Here is a 20,694-nt window from a genome sequence, read left to right on the forward strand (position 1 = left end):
AAGGCACTCGGGAGCTATTTCTGAACGGACCTGGGCAGTCGGACCAGTGAGCGGCGGCGGCTGCGCGGCGGCAGCGGCAGAAAGCGTAGCTGTTTTGCTGTAGTCCACGCCCCCTTGCCGCTCCGGTGACAGTCTCTGCGGAAAGTCACGTTTGTGATTTCGGGAGAGCACAGAGCGGGACGACGGCGCTCTTGCTGGGTCATCTGGGCCAGGTGACGAAGAAACAGTTTCCTGGTGAAGCAGCCCCTCACCCCTAGTCACCCCACACCCCTAGGGCCTAAAGATGCTGAGGTCTGTATGGAATTTTCTGAAACGCCACAAAAAGAAATGCATCTTCCTGGGCACGGTCCTTGGAGGTGGGTGACAACGTGCTTGAAAGGGGGCATTGGGAGAAGGGGGTGGGAGAGGTGACTTTTTTTTTTTCTAAAATAAGGACAGGTCGGGCGATCCTAGTCTGGGATATGTAGAGGGGATTCGATCAACCATGGGATGAAAAGGGAGGTGGCCAACCTCCAGGTTTCTCCCATCTCTGCAGTTGAGAAATGCCTCTGTGCTCTTTGCCCTGTCACCGCCTCTTAACTCTATTTCTCACCTATCCTTTTTTCTCACGGACCTTTGGAGAACTCATCACAGTTTAAGTTTCTGTTTCAAGGCACCATTCTCTTACAGGAACTTCAAAAAAAAAATTTTGTTTTCCTGTGAGATTCTTCATTTCTGTTTGGCACTCTTGGTACTTTGGCTCTCACCCTTCTCGGGAGTTTAATAATAATCTAGGGAAGTTACCTATAGGCTGCACTTCGGGTGGTGGTTAAAGTCGATTTGAATTTTTGAAAACAGCGCAGTTGTCCTAAAGGACTGAAAGATATGGATTAGATAAAGAAAATATTTTATCTCTGTTTCTGCCATTTTAGAATACAAACTATGGCAGTAAGAAAAATGCTTGAGGGATGTTGTGCAATCTTCCTCAGGATCTTCAAGGTTGGGATCATTGTAATCTAGCTGACATAACTGAGTTGCACAGGCCCAGAGGAGATTTAGAAACAGATCAGATAAAAATCTTGAGACGCTTTTCCCTCATACAATGCTCATGTGATAATATACAGGGATTTGAAGGAGGGAATAAAAAGCTTCGTGAATTATATGAAAAGGACATCTAGGAACTATAAAAGAGGGAATTTGTTAGAACTTGAGTTTTTGAGAAATAGTCTTACCACTTATTACATGCTATGTTTACAAAAGTACTTCAAATCAAGAACAGAGTTTCCCAAATAATTTGGTTGGCTTTTCTCTTAGTATTAGATTGTATTCTGTTCTCCCCAAACAATTTGAAATTAACAGTACGTATTAGATTATATTCTGTTCTCCCCAAACAATTTGAAATTAACAATACGTATTAGATTGTATTCTGTTCTCCCCAAACAATTTGAAATTAACAATACTTTTAGCATCAATAGTTCAGGTTTTGGTGATGCTTAAAAGTTTGAAACAGAATTCTTGTTGCTGAGCCAAGGATGGTGTTTTGCATGTCTCTGAGGTCTATCACAAATCAATAATAAGCATTATGTAAATTTTGAACACCTTCGAGAAATCCTTTATATATAAAAGGTATTTTCTGATATCTTCAGTCTCTAGTATCTAATGTATATCTAAATTATCCTAAGACTACAGAGTCCATTTTATTTATAAAAGCTAAAAATATATGTGTGATTGAAGAAATACAAATAAAGTATTTTTGCCTTTACTGAAGGAAGGAAAATTATCTCTTTAGCGATCTCAGAAGGAATACTCCTTCAGCTTATGGAACAACCTTGTGGTAAATTAGAAATAATCACAGGGGAAGCAAAAGAGTATACTTAAAAGAAACTTATAATTTTTTAAAAAAAAACTAACAAGAGCTTATATAGTTACAGAATAAGAGGAATGCAAAAAAAAGAAAAGTTCAGACGGCCAGAAAGAGAAAATAATCCTAGTGTTTTATTTCAAAAAAAGAGTCAGTCTGAAAAGAAAGGAAGAGTAGATGACCATGGTTGGCATTTGTTTGAGTCTCATATTCTTTCTGCTTCAGGGAGAAAGTTCTACAGTGTGTTAGAGTTTAATTAATCTAACTTAAGAAATATTTATCAAGTGCCTATAATGCTGAAGGTAATATGAATGGAAATACAAGATTTATATATTTTTAATAGTAACAGCTACTATTTATTGGGTGCCCACTTTACGCTGGGCATGGTGCTAAGCTCTTCCTATTTAGGCAGAATGACAAGAAGGCAATTATTATTATCCCCATTCAAAAATGTGGCAACAAGAGCCCTAAGAATTTAAGAAACTTGCCTCAGGTCTCAGAATTAGTGAAGGGAAACTGGAATTCAAACCCAGGTGTGTTGGACCCCAAAGCACATTCTCTTTCCACATTATATCACTGTGCTTTCATGGCCTTTATGGTCTGATAGGAAGGAAAAGCAAGTATACATGTAATTAAGATACAGAAAAACAAGAGAGGTGAAAAAATGCTGTACAGATCACACTGGCAAGTAGCATATGCAGTTATGAAAAATCAGGAAGAATTTCATGGAAGAAGAGACACATTTTGACAAGCTTGAAAGCTGGGTAGTATATCAACAGGCATGCTCAGAGAAGTTTGGCCATTCAGTAGTGGGGGAAATAAGTAAGTAAAACCTTGAGTAGCAGGCCTTCTTAAGTAACAATTTCTGTTCCCTCGATTTTTAGATGGGTAACTAATTGGTTTACACGTTTGTATAATTTGACCAGTTTGGGGGATTTGGGTGTGTTTGGTTTTTTGGTTTTTTTTGGTTTTTTGTTTTTCAGACAGGATCTTGCTCTGTTACCCAGGCTAGAATACAATGGTGTGATCATAGCTCACTGCAGCCTTGATTTCTCCTTTGCTAGCTTTACAATGTAAGGCAAGTAGAAAGGCTTCCTTATGAAGATTTGCCTGACATCTTCACACTTTTCTCACTCATGTGATCCTCTCACCTCAGCCTCCCAAGTATCTAGGACTACAGGTGTGCACCATCACACTTGGCTAATTTTTAATTATTTTGTAGAGATGGGGGTCTCACTACATTGCTCAGACTGGTCTTGAACTCCTCCAGCAATCGTCCTGCCTCAGGCTCCTAAACTGCTGGAATTACAGGCATGAGCCACTGAGCCTGGCATAATTTGACCAGTTTGTGAAAAGACTAGAGAATTGACTCCCAAACTTTTTGATTTAAGGTCTCCTTTACATTCTGAAAAATTAAGGACCCTCAAAAGCTTTCTAAATTTTGTATCTATTAATAGTTATGATATTCAAAATTAAAATGAAATTTTTTAAAATATTCATTTTAAAATAATAAACCTATTACATATTAACATACATAACATTTTCAAAAAATTAATGAGTGTCATTGTTTTACATTTTGCAAATCTTTTTAATGTTTGGCTTAATTGAAGAAAGCTGGATTCTCATCTCTTTCTATATTCTGTCAATTGTGATATCACACATCATGTAACCTCTGAGTTACTCCACTGTATACTCATGATAGAATGAGAATGAAAAAGGCAAATAACATTTTAGTATTATTACAAAAACAGTTTTGATTTTATAGACCCCCTGAAATGGTCTTAAAGACCCCAGGGGTGCCCATGCCACACTTTGAGAACCATTGCACTGGAAAAAGTGTTGGAGAACAGAGAGCAACCAGATTCATATTTATTGACTTGCTGGTTTCTGAAAAACTCAGAACATTGACTTGGATTTATACCTTAAATCCTGTAATCTCTGGCTTCTTCACATTTTTTATTCATTCATTCATTCATTCATTCTGACATTGAACAAACATTTGAATGAGAGTAAGTGCCTGATCTCACTGTACTTTACTCTGGAAATACAAAGGAATAAGACAGATCCTGACTTTGAACTCATGGTACAGAAATGGAAATAAAAGTAGTATGATAGTATAGTACAAAAATAGAGCAGGGTGTTGTGGGAGAATAGATGAGAAGAAAGTGTGAAGATGTCAGGCAAAGCTTTATAAGGAAGAATTTCTACTTAAATTGCACAATCTCGGCTCACTGCAAGCTCCACCTCCCGGGTTCACACCATTCTCCTGCCTCAGCCTCCTGAGTAGCTGGGACTACAGGTGCCCGCCACCATGCCCGGCTAATTTTTTTTTTTTTTTTTGTATTTTTAGTAGAGACGGGGTTTCACTGTGTTAGCCAGGATAGTCTCGATCTCCTGACCTCATAATCCGCCCGCCTCGGCCTCCCAAAGTGCTGGTATTACAGGCATGAGCCACCACGCCCGGCCCATTTAGGGGTATTTTCAAGGAGTGTCCTTAAAGGCTACATTTTTAATTGTCCCAAGTGATTCTGATGTAAGTGGAACAGGGAAACCACATTAAGAAATGATGGCAAGATGTTGAAGTATTCCAAAAACATGAGTGATATAATGAGATTTATGTTTTAGAAAATCACTTTGCATATATAAGATGGGTTAAACAGGTGTGGGACCAGAAACTGAAGAGTTAGGGAACTATTGAACCAGTTCAAGAGCATTAATTTTTAGGGTCTAAGTGAAGACAGTGATAAAGAAGTTGTAGATAATTGGCAAGATTTAGAAAATGGTCTGAAATAGAATCAGAATACTATAGTAGGATTTTGTGATCTGTTGGATTGGGAACAATAGGTTATTTTCAAACGTTTTTTGAAATTATTAACCTTGTGAAATAGTTGCATTGTAGGGATTTTCATCCAGAAAGAGAAGACTAAGAGATGGCTTTAAAACAACTGAATTGTGGAAAGACTAGAAGTCTTATTTTACTAGTAATGTTATTAATGGAAAACTCAAAGCATTTGACATTTATTTTTTAAGGTATTTAGTAAATATTTTCATTGTTAATACATAAAGTCATAGCTACAAAAGAAACATTAAAGCTCATATAATCCCAATCTTTCATTTTATGGATGAAGAAATTTAGACACAGAGGGAGGAAGGGACTTTCTTAAAAGTCACTAACTACTTGATACCAGGTAGTCATGAGCTCCATGTTTTAGCTAATGAATTACCTGTCCTCATTCTTATTTTTCTAAGGGAACAAATCTGACAAAATCAGAATTTATGAGCCTGGGTGAATTAGACCTTGTATAAGAACTTAGTTCAGTGCTAAAGAAAGATAATGGATTGTGTGATTTTAGCCTGATTTCCAAGTACCACAAAATGAGCAGCTTAAGCAACAGAAATTTATTATCTTACAATCCTGAAATTTAAAAGTCTAAGGTCAGGATTGGTTCCTTCTGCAGAGTATAAAGGAAGGATCTATTCCAACCCCCTCACCATGGCTCATAGATAGCCATCTCCTCTGTTTTTGCCTTGTCTTCCCTCTGCAATTGTCGACGTCCAAGTTTCCTTTTATAAGGACAAGTCTTACTGAATTAGGACCCACCCTAATGACCTCATTTTAACTTGATTACCACTGTAAAGATTCTATTTCCAAATAAGGTCACATTTTGAGGTGTTGGGGCTCCCATGACAATTAATTTTCTTTTTTAGTTTAGTTAGAATATCAAAGTATGGCTAACTAACTACTCTATAATGTTCACATTCTCATTTCACATCCAGGAAAATATGACACTCAGGAAAATTGACTTCCCCTCAGATATAGACCAAAATGTACACACTTATATCATACGGCCTATGCTGAAATGTGTTAAATAACAGTTCCTAAAAAAATCATCAGATTTGTTGAGACTCTGATTAAAGCAGTGGACCTTCTCCCCAGAAAAAAGACACCAATCAAATTTACTATTATTAATGAAAAAAATTCTTAGCTGTGCAAAAAGTGTCATCTTAGTGTTTGATTTTACAGTATAATTTGAGAAATAATCATTTTACACGTAACTTTCGTAAGCTGTTGTGCAAATAAGATACAAACAATTCCTTGAGATCTATTATGTCAGAGTTGCCTGTCATAGAGTAACTTTGTGAAATATAAGTCAGTTTCCTTTGTTGGTATTGTAGCACTATCATCAGTTTCTTTAGAATGGAGTACAGGAAAGGTAGCCATGAAGCCACTTATGTGAACTCTCATTTCTTCTTTAAGCTTTGTTATAATACATTAATTTGCATATAAACATAGCAACAGCAATCATACTGTAGTTCTAATTGTTTTTAGCGCATACCCTTTTACTGAACTACTATTTTTAAGAGTATGTAATATTTTATCAGTTCACCTGTAGCACCTGTATTAGTGAAAATAATTCAGGATATGTATTTGCTTTGCAGTTCTTAGAGGGCTACCCACTTTCTACCTGTGACAGACCAAATCTAATTACTTAGGTCATGCACAATTCTTAGGTTATGTTTAGTAGATACTGGGGGTCACAGACAGTGGGAGGTAGGTGAGCATTAGTTAATTCCTTACAGCCTGGCTCTCAGGTTATAATGAAACCAAGTTCTGGCACACTTAAAAACATCTACTGGCAAACAGAGATTAAAAGTAACACAACCTGTTCTGTAAGCTTATTGAAGTTCCAGTGTTCTGTCCTTGTTTCATGCTACCGCAGAACTGCTTATAAAAGATTTACCTGAAGAAAATGCAACAGTATTCTAGCTGTAGGATTTGGTTGGCTACCTGGTTAACTCAGTTGACTAAGAATCCCTTGAACTAGCAGCTAAGGCTCCCAGGCAAAGGTGAAGGACTTGTTTGATTCATATATTCTAGTTCATATGAATATTACTAAAATGTTTTAGCTAGTCCAGTATCTTGAAAACCATTAATTTAATCTATGAAAATCCATTGCTGATACTCATTATGCTAATTAAAAATATTTGGTGCTGATCAGTGATAAAAGCTAGTTGAAGAGCTTAAGCCTTAGAATGTGGCTTTTGATCAAGTGTGGCTAACTAAACGCTCTGGAATGTTCACATTCCCAGCTAGGAAAACTGACTGCCCCTCAGATATAGACTAAAATGTACACATTTATATCATACTGCCTATGCTCAAATCTGTTAAATCACAGGCCACATGACACCACCTATATTCTTATCCTGTGGTGTTACAATTTAGGAGTTTCTGTACCCTCTTCCCTCTTTTTTTTCCAATTAAGTTACTAATTTTTAGATGAGAGAGTTGTATTTTCTCTCCTTATCTCAAAGAGATTTTTCTAACACATGGATGGATAAATAGATTTCTGCCTGACTAACTACCTTTCTTTCATTGTTCCTTTTAAAAATTTTATCTTATATTTTTAAAAAGTATTTTGTGTTCATTGAAGAAAATATAGGGGACAAAATGACCTCTTATCCCACCATTCAGCAGTGATCATTGTTTATTATATTTTAGAAATTAAAACTCACCTATTTTTTGTACCTGTTTCCATTAAAAAAAGTAAAATTTCCAGGATCTTATTTTATCACCTAACAGTATAACGTGGATATTTCCTTGAGTCATTATTTAGCAATGTGGTTTTTAATTGCTGCATAAGATTTCATTGTATGGCTAGACTATCATTTATTTAAACAATTCTCCATTGCTGGACATGTAGAATATCTCTAGTCTACTAGTAAAGGCACTGACAGACTTTTTTTTTTTTTTTTTTTGGGACGGAGTCTTGCTCTGTCGCCCAGGCTGGAGTGCAGTGGCGCAGTCTCGGCTCACTGCACGCTCCACCTCCCAGGTTCATGCCATTCTCCTGCCTCAGCCTCTCCGAGTAGCTGGGACTACAGGTGCCCACCACCACGCGCGGCTAATTTTTTGTATTTTTAGTAGAGACGGGGTTTCACTGTGGTCTCGATCTCCTGACCTTGTGATCCGCCTGCCTCGGCCTCCCAAAGTGCTGGGATTACAAGCCTGAGCCACCACCCCCAGCCAGACTTTTTAGATTTAATTCCTTTCCCTTCTTCAAACCTAGTCCTTATGTGCCCATCATTTCCTCTGTCATTGGCTGTAAACTTGCTGATTTCCTTTTCTTCGGGCCAGTCTTACAAAATTCTTTATTTAGATTTTAAAAATGTAATTGTAGCTATCCACTAATATAAAACTTATAATTGGATAAAGTAGGTTAAAAATACTGTGTAGAATTTTTGGTACTCTAATGAATATAGTATTTTTTAATGATTGTAGGAGTATATATTCTGGGGAAATACGGACAGAAGAAAATCAGAGAAATACAGGAAAGGGAGGCTGCAGAATACATTGCCCAAGCACGACGACAATATCATTTTGAAAGTAACCAGAGGACTTGCAATATGACAGGTAAGACAGAGAAATATTTATACATGTGTAAAGTTGTTTGACGGTTTGTATTAATTTGCATATCACCAGGATCAAATTTAGAGGAAAAGGCAAAGAAAGGATGGTAAATCTAGCAAGTGTTTGAATGATTTAACTGAATGACATCATTTTAATGTGAATTTTAAAAATCAGTTCATTCATTTTATTTATTCATTCAGCAAATACTTGTATCCAGGCCTGGGGAAGCAGGAAGTGAACAACAACAACAAAAAGCCCCTGACCTTTGGAGTTTATATTCTAGGGAGAGGAAAAGATGATAAACAACAAATAAGTAACTTTAGGCAGTGATGGCTGCCATATGGAACATAAAGCCATGTGAGGGCTGGAACGTTATTTAAGACAGGGGATCAGTAGAGTCAGGTTTCTTTGATGTAACATTTGAGCAGAAACCAAATGTTACAATGGAGGAAGCCATGTGAAATGCCTGAGGCAGGAACAAGCTTGGTACTCTCAGGACACAGCAAAAAGGCCATGTAGCTAGAGCAGAATGAACAATGGCAGTGATAGGAAACAAGGCTGCAGAAGTAGGCTTGATCCCACTGGGCCTATGGGCCATAGGAAAGAGTCATTAAGTTTATTAAATTTACAGTAGGCAACTATAGACCTATGAGTCATCCACAATAGTATACACTCAGGCAATGTTAATTAATGGCAATAATTTAACCTCCAGAGCTAGAAACATAGTCCTGGGAGAATGCCATCACAAAATCAGTCTGCCCATATTTGAAGAGAACAGTGTGTTCTAACTGGCATAACTGAAAAATTAGTTCTCAAATCCATGCAAAGCTTGTTTTTCTTTTTTATTGTTTAAAGCTTACTCATTTCTTTAACATTCTTTCAAGAACAATTAATTTAGAAAGAATTTATAAAGGTACATTCTCCTTATTTAATTTTAAAAGTAGAAATTTTTTAGAGTTAAAGGCCTTTATTATTAGTTTACTTACCTCATTTTACTGGAGGCTGAGATTAAGAAGGGTAAGAGGCACATCCAAAATTACAACTGGAGTATGATTTTTAATATTTGAAGTAGTAATACTCCGAATACCTTCATTCTGCAAAGCAAATAGTAATCACAAATACTATACATAATGACAATTCTGAGAGTAAAATGAACATTATAAAAGCCACTTCATAAATGTTTTGTGAAGCCATGATGAGATAATGCCTATAAAGTGCTTGATGTATAACAAATACTTGGTAAATGATAACTTTTTAAAAATTACAAAATTATTTAAATTGACATTCAGCATTCAATGTATTGGCACTGCCTAGGACATTTTAATGAATTTTTAGAGAATGGTCCATTTCTGGTTATTATTTGAATTTTCAAAAAATAATAAAATGGGCCAGGCGCGGTGGCTCACACCTGTAATCCCAGCACTTTGGGAGGCCGAGGCTGGTGGATCACCTGAGGTTAGGAATTTGAAACCAGCCTGACCAACATGGAGAAGCCCTGTCTCCACTAAAAATACAAAATTAGCTGGGTGTGGTGGTGCATGCCTGTAATCCCAGCTACTTGGGAGGCTGAGGCAAGAGAATCACTTGAACCTGTTAGGTGGAGGTTGCAGTGAGCCGAGATCACGCCATTGCACTCCAGCCTGGGCAACAAGAGTGAAACTCTGTCTCAAAAAAAAAAAAGTAAAATGTAGCTGCTGGGGTCTTAAAATACATCTCAAGTTTGATATGGACCCTTGTGTCAGTTTGGGTCCCCTGGAAGCAGATGCTAGGATGGGATTAGATGTACAAGAGATCTACTAGTAGAAATGCCTGTAAAGAATAAAGGGGAAGGGAAGCAGAAGAAGAGGCAAGCGAAGCGTTTAGGCCACAGTGCAGGTCTGACACTTGGGAAGGGAAAAAGACAAGGAAGGAAGAAAGATTAGGCAAGAAAAGTCTCAGACTACAGCACAGTTCTAAGAAAGCATTGGGAGACCAATGAAGAGTGTGCAAGCCAAAGTTTCTAGTAGAAGAGACCTGCAGAAATGGGCCTGCTTTAGTGTGCCCATCCAAGCAGTGTCATTGGCTGGGAGCAGTGCAAACATGGTGATGGATCCAGAGGAGTGGCAGATGGGGTTGTTAATTAACTATGCTCCTCCAGCAAAAGATAAGGGTCACACATTTCCATGATGCAACCCTAAGATGAGCAAATAGCTGACTATAGGCAATTAAAAGTAAAATATTTAATCTCTAAGAGCCAAAATATAGGTTTAATGAAAACTTTCCAAATTAGCTTTCTGCACATTCTGCATTTTTTGTACAATTCATAACATGAGCATTGATAATGGTGTTACAAATAATATCAAATTTCTGTTCCTTTGGATAAGATGTAATTGATATACTAGAAAAAAAAATGAGTGCTTTGGGGTAGATACAAGTAGTTTTCTTACCCAAGAAGTTTTCCCTTTTAGAATATGGTGTTCATAGCCAGGTGTGGTGGCTCACACCTGTAATCCCAGCACTTTGGGAGGCCAAGGTGGGAGGATTGCTGGAGCCCAGGAGTTCAAGACAAGCTTGGGCAACATAGTGAGACCTCATCTGTACAAAAAATTTAAAAAATTAGCTGGACATGGAGGCCCATGCCTCTAGTCCTAGCTACTTGGGAATCTGAGGCAGGAGGATCGCTTGAGCCCAGGAGGTCAAGGGTGCAGTGAGCCGTGATTGCACGATTGCACTCCAGCCTGGGTGACAGTGTGAGATGCTGTCTCAAAAAAAAAAAAAAAGGAATGTGGTGGTCTTCATATTTTTTCATTTCGTTATCATTACTTTTTTAGGGTTTAGAGACTCATTTTACATTTTTATGTGTATATTTCTCCATTTCTTTTTTTTCTCTAATCCCATGACAGATTCTTATTCTCCAGCATTTCTTATTCCACATGTAGAGCCATAAATAAACTCCTAAAAATCACATGAAGTTTTTTTCCCATAGATTGCTAGTCTCATTTCATCTTCACATTATTCCTGGGAGTAAGAAACAATAACAAACAACAGCCACTGACAAAACTAAAACTACTAAAACTAAAACTCAGCAACTCTTAGTTTCTAACCTAGTGCATTTTTATTTGTTATAATAAATGTTTATTGCTTTGTGGTATTACAAACAGCAAACATTTACAATAAACAGTAACAAATAATACCCACTGACAAAACTAAAACTCAGCAACTCTTAGTTCCTAACCCAGTACGCTTTTGTCTAGGTTATAATAAATGTTTATTACTTTGTAGTATTTAATAAACTTTTTAAAAATTAGAATGAAAAATGAAGCAAAAAGTATAGCTGAATATAAAAATGTTTTTGATCATTGTCATTATATCAGAAGTAAACACTTATTGTAAAAAATTTGGAGAGTATGGAAAAGAAAAAAAAGGAATTGTTCATAATCCATAGCTCAAAGACCACCACTGTTAAAATCTGAGAATAATTCTTTCTATTGTTTCTTCTGTGTGTACTTGTGTTGCTGTGATCATAATGTTTATATAATTTTGTTAAATTACATAAGCAGATAAATGATTTGTTAGGATATAATCGTTTTATAATAATAATAATAATTTGAATTGTCTAGCCCTGACTTTCCCTTCTGACTCTTGCTAGTTGCTAGCCCTATCATATAGCATAAAACAATGCGCATTTCTTAGTGAGGGCAGTCATATCACTTGTGACCTTTTCAATTTTTTTGTTTGTATTACAGTGCTGTCCATGCTTCCAACACTGAGAGAGGCCTTAATGCAGCAACTGAATTCCGAGAGCCTCACAGCTCTGCTAAAAAACAGGTAAATGCAAGTTACAGCATTTTCTGTTTAAGCACTGCACTTAAAGTTTATAGAATGAACTGATACACTTTTCAAAAATCTTTGTTATTTTTCTATCTAATTAAAGTTTATATAGGCTCAGTAAGAAAAATACTAAATATATCATTGAACCCATATTTATTTTGTCTATGCTCTACTTTTTTGCATAAAGCATTCAAGGCAATGATATTTGTATGTATTGTTTTTCATATAAATAGACCTTATAGCACTTTGAAATTGTTCACAAATTTAATTATGGAGTGCTTGTGAAATGTGTTCCTGAACCAGATGCTGTGAAGCTAACAAAGTTACGTTAAATATTGTGCTTCTTTCAGAAAGAGCTTATGGTGTAATAGAGTATGTGAACATACGTTTTAAATAAATGAGATATACAGGACTTATATTTTAAATTACTACCAAAATGAAATACAAACATAACATGAGCATGCAGTACTAATAATTTACATTGCCATGGCAGTTTGCTGTTTCCAAAAGCACTTTCACATATGTAACCTTGTATATTGTGTGTAGCATGTATTGGGGTATTGTAATTTGGTATGATACTGTATTAATTTGAGAAGACTTCCAGCAGGAAATGGCTTCTTATTTTAATGACAATGATGGGAGGGTGGGCAGGGAAATGGTTTCACTAAATAAATGTTAATCATTGTGGCCTTCCTAAAATAATCACTTGCCTTTAATCACCCTTCAAATAGCCAGGGGAAAAGTAGTTCTATTTCTAAACTGTCTCACTGTGCTAGCTCTGGTGCTAGGTACCTTCCATATATGCTCCCACTTAATTTACACAATATCCCTGTGAGGCAGTTACTATTATTCATTTTGCAATAGAAATTGAGTGCTCAGACAGGCTACATAACAAGTGGGGAATTTTATTTAAAAACACTTACTATATTCAAAGAATACTTCCCAAAATAACAGTGGATTTGTGTACTTGAGATTTCTTTTATCTGATTAAAACAGAATGCTAGTGATGAGGGGTTTCCCTTTTTAAATTTCTTCATTCTTAGAGGTAGACAGACCTTCCTTCGTTCTTACCGATATAAGGTTTAGCTTATAAATTAGTTCACACAGTTTTATGAAGAAGAAACATAAGCAGATTGCTTTTGATCAAATAAATAATTACCATTTGTATGTACATAGGTAGGAATTGAAAAGAAGTAGATTTTAATTTCCTTGCTTTTTGTCGTGATGAGAAGGCAAGACAAATTAAATAAGTGAATAGCATTTTTATACAAGCAACATAATACAGACAAAATAATCGTGGTGGCATTCTTCCTTCTTGGTGAATCTGTTTCCTGCAAGGCCCTATGTGCTTTAGGGGATTTAATAGTTAAGATCAAGTCTCTTTAAGACGTTTTCATCCAAAGGAGGAAGTAGACTAAATAAATTATCATAATTCCAGACATATTTAGTGCAATGACAAAAAGTAAAAGGAAAATTTAAGAGTATCAAAAAAACCAAGGGATTAATTTTGATGGATTATCCTGGACAGCTTTAAAGAAAAGATGTGATTCTCTTTTCTTAATCGGTACACAGGGAGGAGAATTTAAGATGGGCCACAGTTCTCCTCATTCACGGTTTCCTCTTTAAATATTTCAATGTTACTTTTTCTTGGCTTTCTTTTGATTTGAAATTACTATTTGTAATTTGGTTGGGGGAGAAGGGTAATATCCATTTGAAAAATATTTGCATAAATAAGGGCTTGATCCCTTACAAAGTGTGATTAAATAAGGCCTCCAATCTTATGACTGCTTTTATATTAATTTTATATGAGACTCTGGTCTCACATAAGCCTGTTGAGCAAGTTTTTTTTTCTTTAAACTATTTCTGATAATAACTAAGATAATAACTAATGAGAAATAAGTAGATGATTTGATAGTCTTATTTTGCCAACTTCATAATAGCAAATAAACAGTTATCACTGTTTTTGATATTTGGTACTCTTCTTGAAGACTGAAAATAGCAATGAAGTTTCAATGCAAAAACAAAAAATCTTAAACATCCTCCATCATAAGAGAAGTAGAACACTTTGAAAGGATTCGTTTAATTCTTTTTTTTTTTTTTTTTTTTCTCCATGAAGGTATTTTAGTGACATTAAAGAGTCTGGTTGTATTTAACTTGGAGTTGATTTCCATCAGACAAATCATTTGAAAGGAATATTTGTGTCGAAAGTACTTTTCTCTGTTCTACATAGATTTGGAATCTTTTATGTAGATTTTGGAGTTTTTTAAAAAAAGCATCAGTATTTAAAAATCTACTTTTAAGGTCTGATAATGTTGAGTGTAAACATGAAGAAATATCCTGGATAACTATAACTGTCTTCTCCCACCTAAATCATCCCAAATAAAATACAGTTTTTTGTTCGTTTGGTTTTGTTTTTTTTTTAGATAGAGTCTTACTCTGTTGCCCAAGCTGGAGTACAGTGGCAGTCATGGCTCACTACTAAGCACTTTCTATATTGAAATTTTCAGAACCACTGTTTTCTTATCTTTTTTCATTTAGAATTTTTATAAGAAGTACTTAGAAATTTTTCTGAGGGAGCATTCAAAAAGAGATATGAGTCACTTATGATACATTAAATACCTCACCTTTGAATTGTGGTTGATTCCCAGTTTAATCCGAATACATATGACATTCTGCCATGAGTCTTGAACACTAGATTGGATTAAGGTTGCAGCAGTGTCTTGTGTGAGTTACTCAACACATTTTCTGAACCTGTGCCATCTAGGAAAGAGGTAACTGAAACTATAGAGTCTGCTCATTGGGAAAGAAAGACAAGAAGCTAGTAGTATCCTTAAAATTGTAATAGTAACTCAATTTCTTGTTGGAACGCAAATTTATGTCTGAAAGTAATAATAAAGAATATGGACTTGTATTTTCTATATCTGTGGTTTTTTTTATTTCATGTTTTCTAGTAATTTATTTTTATTGTATTTAACAAAAGTGCTGGTCTGTGACAGATTGGAAAGGAAAAAGAAAAAAAACTGATCCTTCCACTAGTGGTTTGAAAAGCACTAAACTACCTCCACATAGTACATCCATACAATGGTGTACTATACTTTGGTTAGAAAAGTGGCTACCATCTGTATACAATTGTCCCATCCACCTTATCCATGGTTTCACTTTCCAAGGTTTCAGTTAGCCATGACAACCATGGTCTAAAAATATCAAATGGAAAATTCCAGAAATAAACAATTCCTAAGCTTTCAGTTGTGTGCCATTGTGAACAACATGATGAAATCTCCCTTTGTCCAGCGGATCCATGCTGTAGATGCTATCTACCTGTTAGTCACTTAGTAGCCATCTTGGCCATCAGATTGGATGTTGAGGTATCACAGTGCTTTGTGTTTAAGGAACCTTTATTTTACTTAATAATGGCCCCAAAGTGCCAGAGTAATGATGGTGGCATATTACGGTTGTGCTATTTTATTGTGAGTTATTGTTGTTAATTTTTTACACTGCCTAGTTTATAAATTAAACTTTATCATAGGTACATATGTATAGGATAAAACATAGTATATGTAGGGGTTGGTACTATCTTCAGTTTCAGGCATCTACCGAGGGTCTTCGAACGTATCCCCCAAGGATAAGAAGGGACTACTGTAGTACTATGGAATGATTTCCACAAGATATATTGCTATATTTTTAAAAAGGTAAAAATGTGTATAATATTTTTCACTTATCTAAGGGGGCAGATATAAATGTATATATACATATTCGCTTATATAAAGCAAAAAAAAGCATTTTTTAAGTCGTCACCTATGAAGAAGGGAGAAAATGAAGAGGGATAGGAACAGACTTTTTTGAATATACCATATTACATAAATTTGATTTGGGAACCATATAAATATTTAATATTATAAAACTATAGTGTTTAAAAAATAATGTCCAAAAATATATAGTACCATAAATCAAATTAACTGACATGTGATTCTAGTTGGTAGTATAACTACAAAGACAGAAACTGTGCTAAATTACTTTGAAACAGAAATTTCACTGTATATCCTTAGTAGGATATATATTCTTCACACACAAAGAATTGGAAAAACAGAAACCTTAAACTCTTTTACACTGAGACTGTTGTGTGTAGAGTGAGGGATGAAGCAAATTAGTAATTATGTTGGTTTCACCTATTTTTAATGTAGACAAAAAGAAACACGGATGTAAGATCAATGAGATTAAGTTAAAAACCTTTTGACTAATTTTAGACTAATTTTCTAAATTTTGACTAATTTAGAAATATCAGTATGAATTCATGATGTATATTACCTTTTTGATTATATGCACAAATAAATAAATAAACATTTATTAGCTTAGTTCACTGGAAAAATCTTAGAAATAATGACCTACCCAGTAGCAACGAACATTCTTCATCAAAGGTTTTGGTCTCTACCATTTCCTGCTATGAGAAAATAGGACCCAGTGAAATTGGTGATATCAAGCCTGCAGCAAGAATTAAATGAGATGAACCCAGAATAAATTTTCATGTCAGAAACTGTAGATGCTATAAAAGACTAATAAAAGATTATACAAATCAAAAGGATTCAGAAGGCAATGTGAATAGTCTTCCAGAAGTGAAAGATAGGCAATTTGAACATCGATAGAGATAATAACTACAGTGGATTGATACACATGAAATATATGTGTAAATTCATGTGTTTATGATTGTAAAACAAAAAACACTTCATATTTACCTTTGAAGGATTATAGGACCTACTTCATTATTTCTAAAACAGCAAGTTAGGGAAAAGAAAGAAATATTTCCTCTGTGTTTCCTATATGATTTTGTAATCTATCTATACATAACACTCAAGGAGAAAAAGATTGTAAGAATATATACCAGTGAAAGTGGTTGTTATTGATTACTGGAATTAAAATTTTTTTACTATATTTTGTGGGCTTGCTTTTCTGCAGTTATGCTGTGTTGCTTTTATTTTTTTAAATAAATATAGATCTATAAAATTCAGAGTTTTCTATTAGATTATCTAGATTATTATTTTCATATTTTTTTATTTTGTTCTTTAGGCCTTCAAACAAGCTAGAAATATGGGAGGATCTGAAGATAATAAGTAAGCCTGCATATTCTGTGTGACAGCACATCCTTAAAATATTTATAAAGGGAAATGTTTGCATTCTATTAAGATGACTCTTCTTTACCTGCCTTTTAGAATTGTTGTTAGTATTAAATAACATAGTACAGGTAAAGCAAGTAGATCAATGTCTGGTCATAGAAAGCATTCAGTAAATGTTCGTGGTAATGCTATTGTTATTATGATGATGATGGTAGGTAAAATTGTCCTAGACTACATATGCCTTTATTAGGTACTGACATCTCTAATGTACTTTAAAGGAAATTTTTATTCCAATCCAGATCATAAATTTACTTTGATACTGTATTGTAAACTTTTGTTAGTGATAAAAAATTGAAACAAAGAGCTAAACTAGGGCCTACATATCTGCTTGTCTCAGAACTGTTATCCTGTTTTCCCATCCATTCAGCTAATCCTTGTCAACAGAATGATGCTTAAGCCTTGCCTATTTGTTTTTGTTGTTGTTGTTGTTTTCATTTTTATTATATTTTAAGTTCTAGGGTACATGTGCACAACCTGCAGGTTTGTTACATATGTATACATGTGCCATGTTGGTGTGCTGCACCCATTAACTCATCATTTACATTAGATATATCTCCTAATGCTATCCCTCCCCTCTCCCCCCACTCCACAACAGGCCCCGGTGTCGACAGGCCCCAGTGTGTGATGTTCCCCACCCTGTGTTCAAGTGTTCTCATTGTTCAGTTCCCACCTATGAATGAGAACATGTGGTGTTTGGTTTTCTGTCCTTGCAATAGTTTGCTCAGAATGATGGTTTCCAGCTTCATCCATGTCCCTACAAAAGGACATGAACTCGTCCTTTTTTGTGGCTGCATAGTATTCCATGGTGTATATGTGCCACATTTTCTTAATACAGTCTATTGTTGATGGACATTTGGGTTGGTTCCAAGTCTTTGCTATTGTGAATAGTGCTGCAGTAAACATACGTGTGCATGTGTCTTTATAGCAGCATGATTTATAATCCTTTAGGTATATACACACTAATGGGATGGCTGGGTCAAATGGTATTTCTAGTTCTAGATCCTTGAGGTATCACCACACTGTCTTCCACAATGGTTGAACTAGTTTGCAGTTCCACCAACAGTGTAAAAGTGTTCCTATTTCTCCACATCTTCTCCGGCACCTGTTGTTTCCTTTTTAATGATCGCCATTCTAACTGGTGTGAAATGGTATCTCATTGTGGTTTTGATTTGCATTTCTCTGATGGCCTGTGATGATGAGCATTTTTTCATGTGTCTGTTGGCTGCATAAATGTCTGCTTTTGAGAAGTGTCTGTTCATATCCTTCGCCCACTTTTTGATGGGGTTGTTTGATTTTTTTCTTGTAAATTTGTTTAAGTTCTTTGTAGATTCTGGATGTTAGCCCTTTGTCAGATGGGTAGATTGTAAAAATTTTCTCCCATTCTGTAGGTTGCCTGTTCACTCTGATGGTAGTTACTTTTGCTGTGCAGAAGCTCTTTAGTTTAATTAGTTGCCATTTGTCCATTTTGGCTTTTGTTGCCATTGCTTTTGGTGTTTTAGTCATGAAGTCCTTGCCCATACCTATGTCTTGAGTGGTATTGCCTAGGTTTTCTTCTGGGGTTTTTATGGTTTTAGGTCTAACATTTAAATCTGTAATCCATCTTGAATTAATTTTTGTATAAGGTGTAAGAAAGGGATCCAGTTTCAGCTAAGCCTTGCCTATTTGAAAACAAACCTCTCTAGTTCCCTGTATTTCCTTTCAGCTTTTATACTTCCTTTTATGGGGGGTGAGGGGAGATGGAGTCTTGCTCTGTTGCCAGGCTGGAGTACAGTGGTGCAATCTTGGCTCACTGCAACCTCTGCCTCCCGGGTTCAAGCGATTCTCTTGCCTTAGCCTCCCGAGTAGCTGGCACTACAGGTGCATGATGCCATGCCCAGCTAATTTTTGTATTTTTAGTAGAGACAGGGTTTTACCATGTTGGCCAGGATGGTCTCAATCTCTTGACCTTGTGATCCGCCCACCTCGGCCTCCCAAAGTGCTGGGATTACAGGCATGAGCCACCGTGCCTGGCCTATGCTTTCTTATAATCCTTATGACCAAGATTTCTACATTCTCTTTCTTCTCTTCACTCCCACTCATGCTTTGATGCCCTACAGCCCTGCAGCCTGGCTTCCACACCTGTGTCTTCACCCAAGCAGGTCTCTCAAGTGTCAGTAACAACTTCTGTGTTGCCAAATCTACTGGACATTTTCCTCCTGCTAGGACTCTCGGCAGCAGTCAACACCTTCACTCTCTCCTCTGTTTTGAACACCCTGTCCTAAGCTACTGGGAAGCCTGTCTTACCAAGCTTCCCCAGTCTTTCTGTACCTTCCTATAGTCCTTAAACAGGCTCATCCTCCTCCAGCTGCCATTGAAGGCTAGAGTTCTTCCACACTCAGCCTTCTTCTCTTACTTGAAAATAGCTCCACTGACAACTAAGAGTTCTGAAGCTACAATTCTTTGTGCTTCCCAGACTTTACCTTGTTTTCCTTTCTAAGCTAATAGTATATACCTCTTTCACCTAATATATTTCATTGGTTATTGTTTCAATTAAGGGATCATACCTAAGTTTTATTAAACAATTGTGAGGAGAGACTGAAATATTTTGAATTGATATATTTTTATACTAGAAACAGTTGTAAATATGTTTTTAAAAGTCATCTTATGAAAAAATAACCATAGGGATGGTTCATGATTTTACACATTTGTATTAATCACAGTACCAAATGGTTTTCTTTTCTCTGTGAAGGTTTCACAAGAAGTATTGTGGCTGTATACAGTACCTGTATGCTGGTTGTTCTTTTGCGGGTCCAGCTAAACATAATTGGTGGATATATTTACCTGGATAATGCAGCAGTTGGCAAAAATGGCACTGTAAGTTTAATAGACTTAAATAGACATTGTTCTTTCCCTCAAGAGTTTCAAAGTTTAACTTATTTATCCTGATAACAATTTCTATGAAATAAATATTATTATATTTCATGTGATTGTGAACTTTTAGTATTATGAATAATTTTTATATGTTGAAACTAGAATTTTTGGTATGTTAAAAAATATTACTTTTCCCATCATTTCAGATATTGAAAAATCTCAGCCAAAGTTATATTAAAAACATTACTTATTTACCAGTTTAAAATTTGGATAATTGAACTGTATTTCTGTTCTGTACAGACAATTCTTGCTCCCCCAGATGTCCAACAGCAGTATTTATCAAGTATTCAGCACCTACTTGGAGATGGTAAGATTCTTATTTGTGACTTTTATACTAATTTTAATTCATTTATTTTTATTATTGAGGAATTTTTAAACTAAGCAAGGCTTTTAGGTTTGTTTTTTCTTTAATAGGCCTAACAGAATTGATCACTGTCATTAAACAAGCTGTGCAGAAGATTTTAGGAAGGTAAGGCATTTTTCTTTGACTTTTTTGACTTCTTGATTCTAATGAATGAAAGAAAATTAGAATTGTTATAGTGAAACCAGTGACTTGA

General features: G+C 35.6%; 1 protein-coding gene across 2 annotated transcripts in view; it reads left to right on the forward strand.

The window, feature by feature from the left end:
* Positions 1 to 7: 7 nt before the first annotated feature.
* PEX3 (peroxisomal biogenesis factor 3) overlaps positions 8 to 20,694 on the forward strand; it is a 39,103-nt gene continuing 18,416 nt past the window's right edge. For both annotated transcript variants that reach the window (XM_003255808.4, XM_030809781.1), the window contains exons 1-7: positions 8 to 356; positions 8,121 to 8,252; positions 11,975 to 12,056; positions 17,121 to 17,164; positions 19,956 to 20,080; positions 20,378 to 20,444; positions 20,552 to 20,606. In XM_003255808.4, the coding sequence (XP_003255856.1) occupies positions 284 to 356; positions 8,121 to 8,252; positions 11,975 to 12,056; positions 17,121 to 17,164; positions 19,956 to 20,080; positions 20,378 to 20,444; positions 20,552 to 20,606 (578 nt within the window). In that variant the 5' untranslated portion in view covers positions 8 to 283. The remainder of the gene's footprint in view (positions 357 to 8,120; positions 8,253 to 11,974; positions 12,057 to 17,120; positions 17,165 to 19,955; positions 20,081 to 20,377; positions 20,445 to 20,551; positions 20,607 to 20,694) is intronic.

This window comes from Nomascus leucogenys, chromosome 3, assembly GCF_006542625.1.
Source record: "Nomascus leucogenys isolate Asia chromosome 3, Asia_NLE_v1, whole genome shotgun sequence".
Taxonomy (NCBI): domain Eukaryota; kingdom Metazoa; phylum Chordata; class Mammalia; order Primates; family Hylobatidae; genus Nomascus; species Nomascus leucogenys.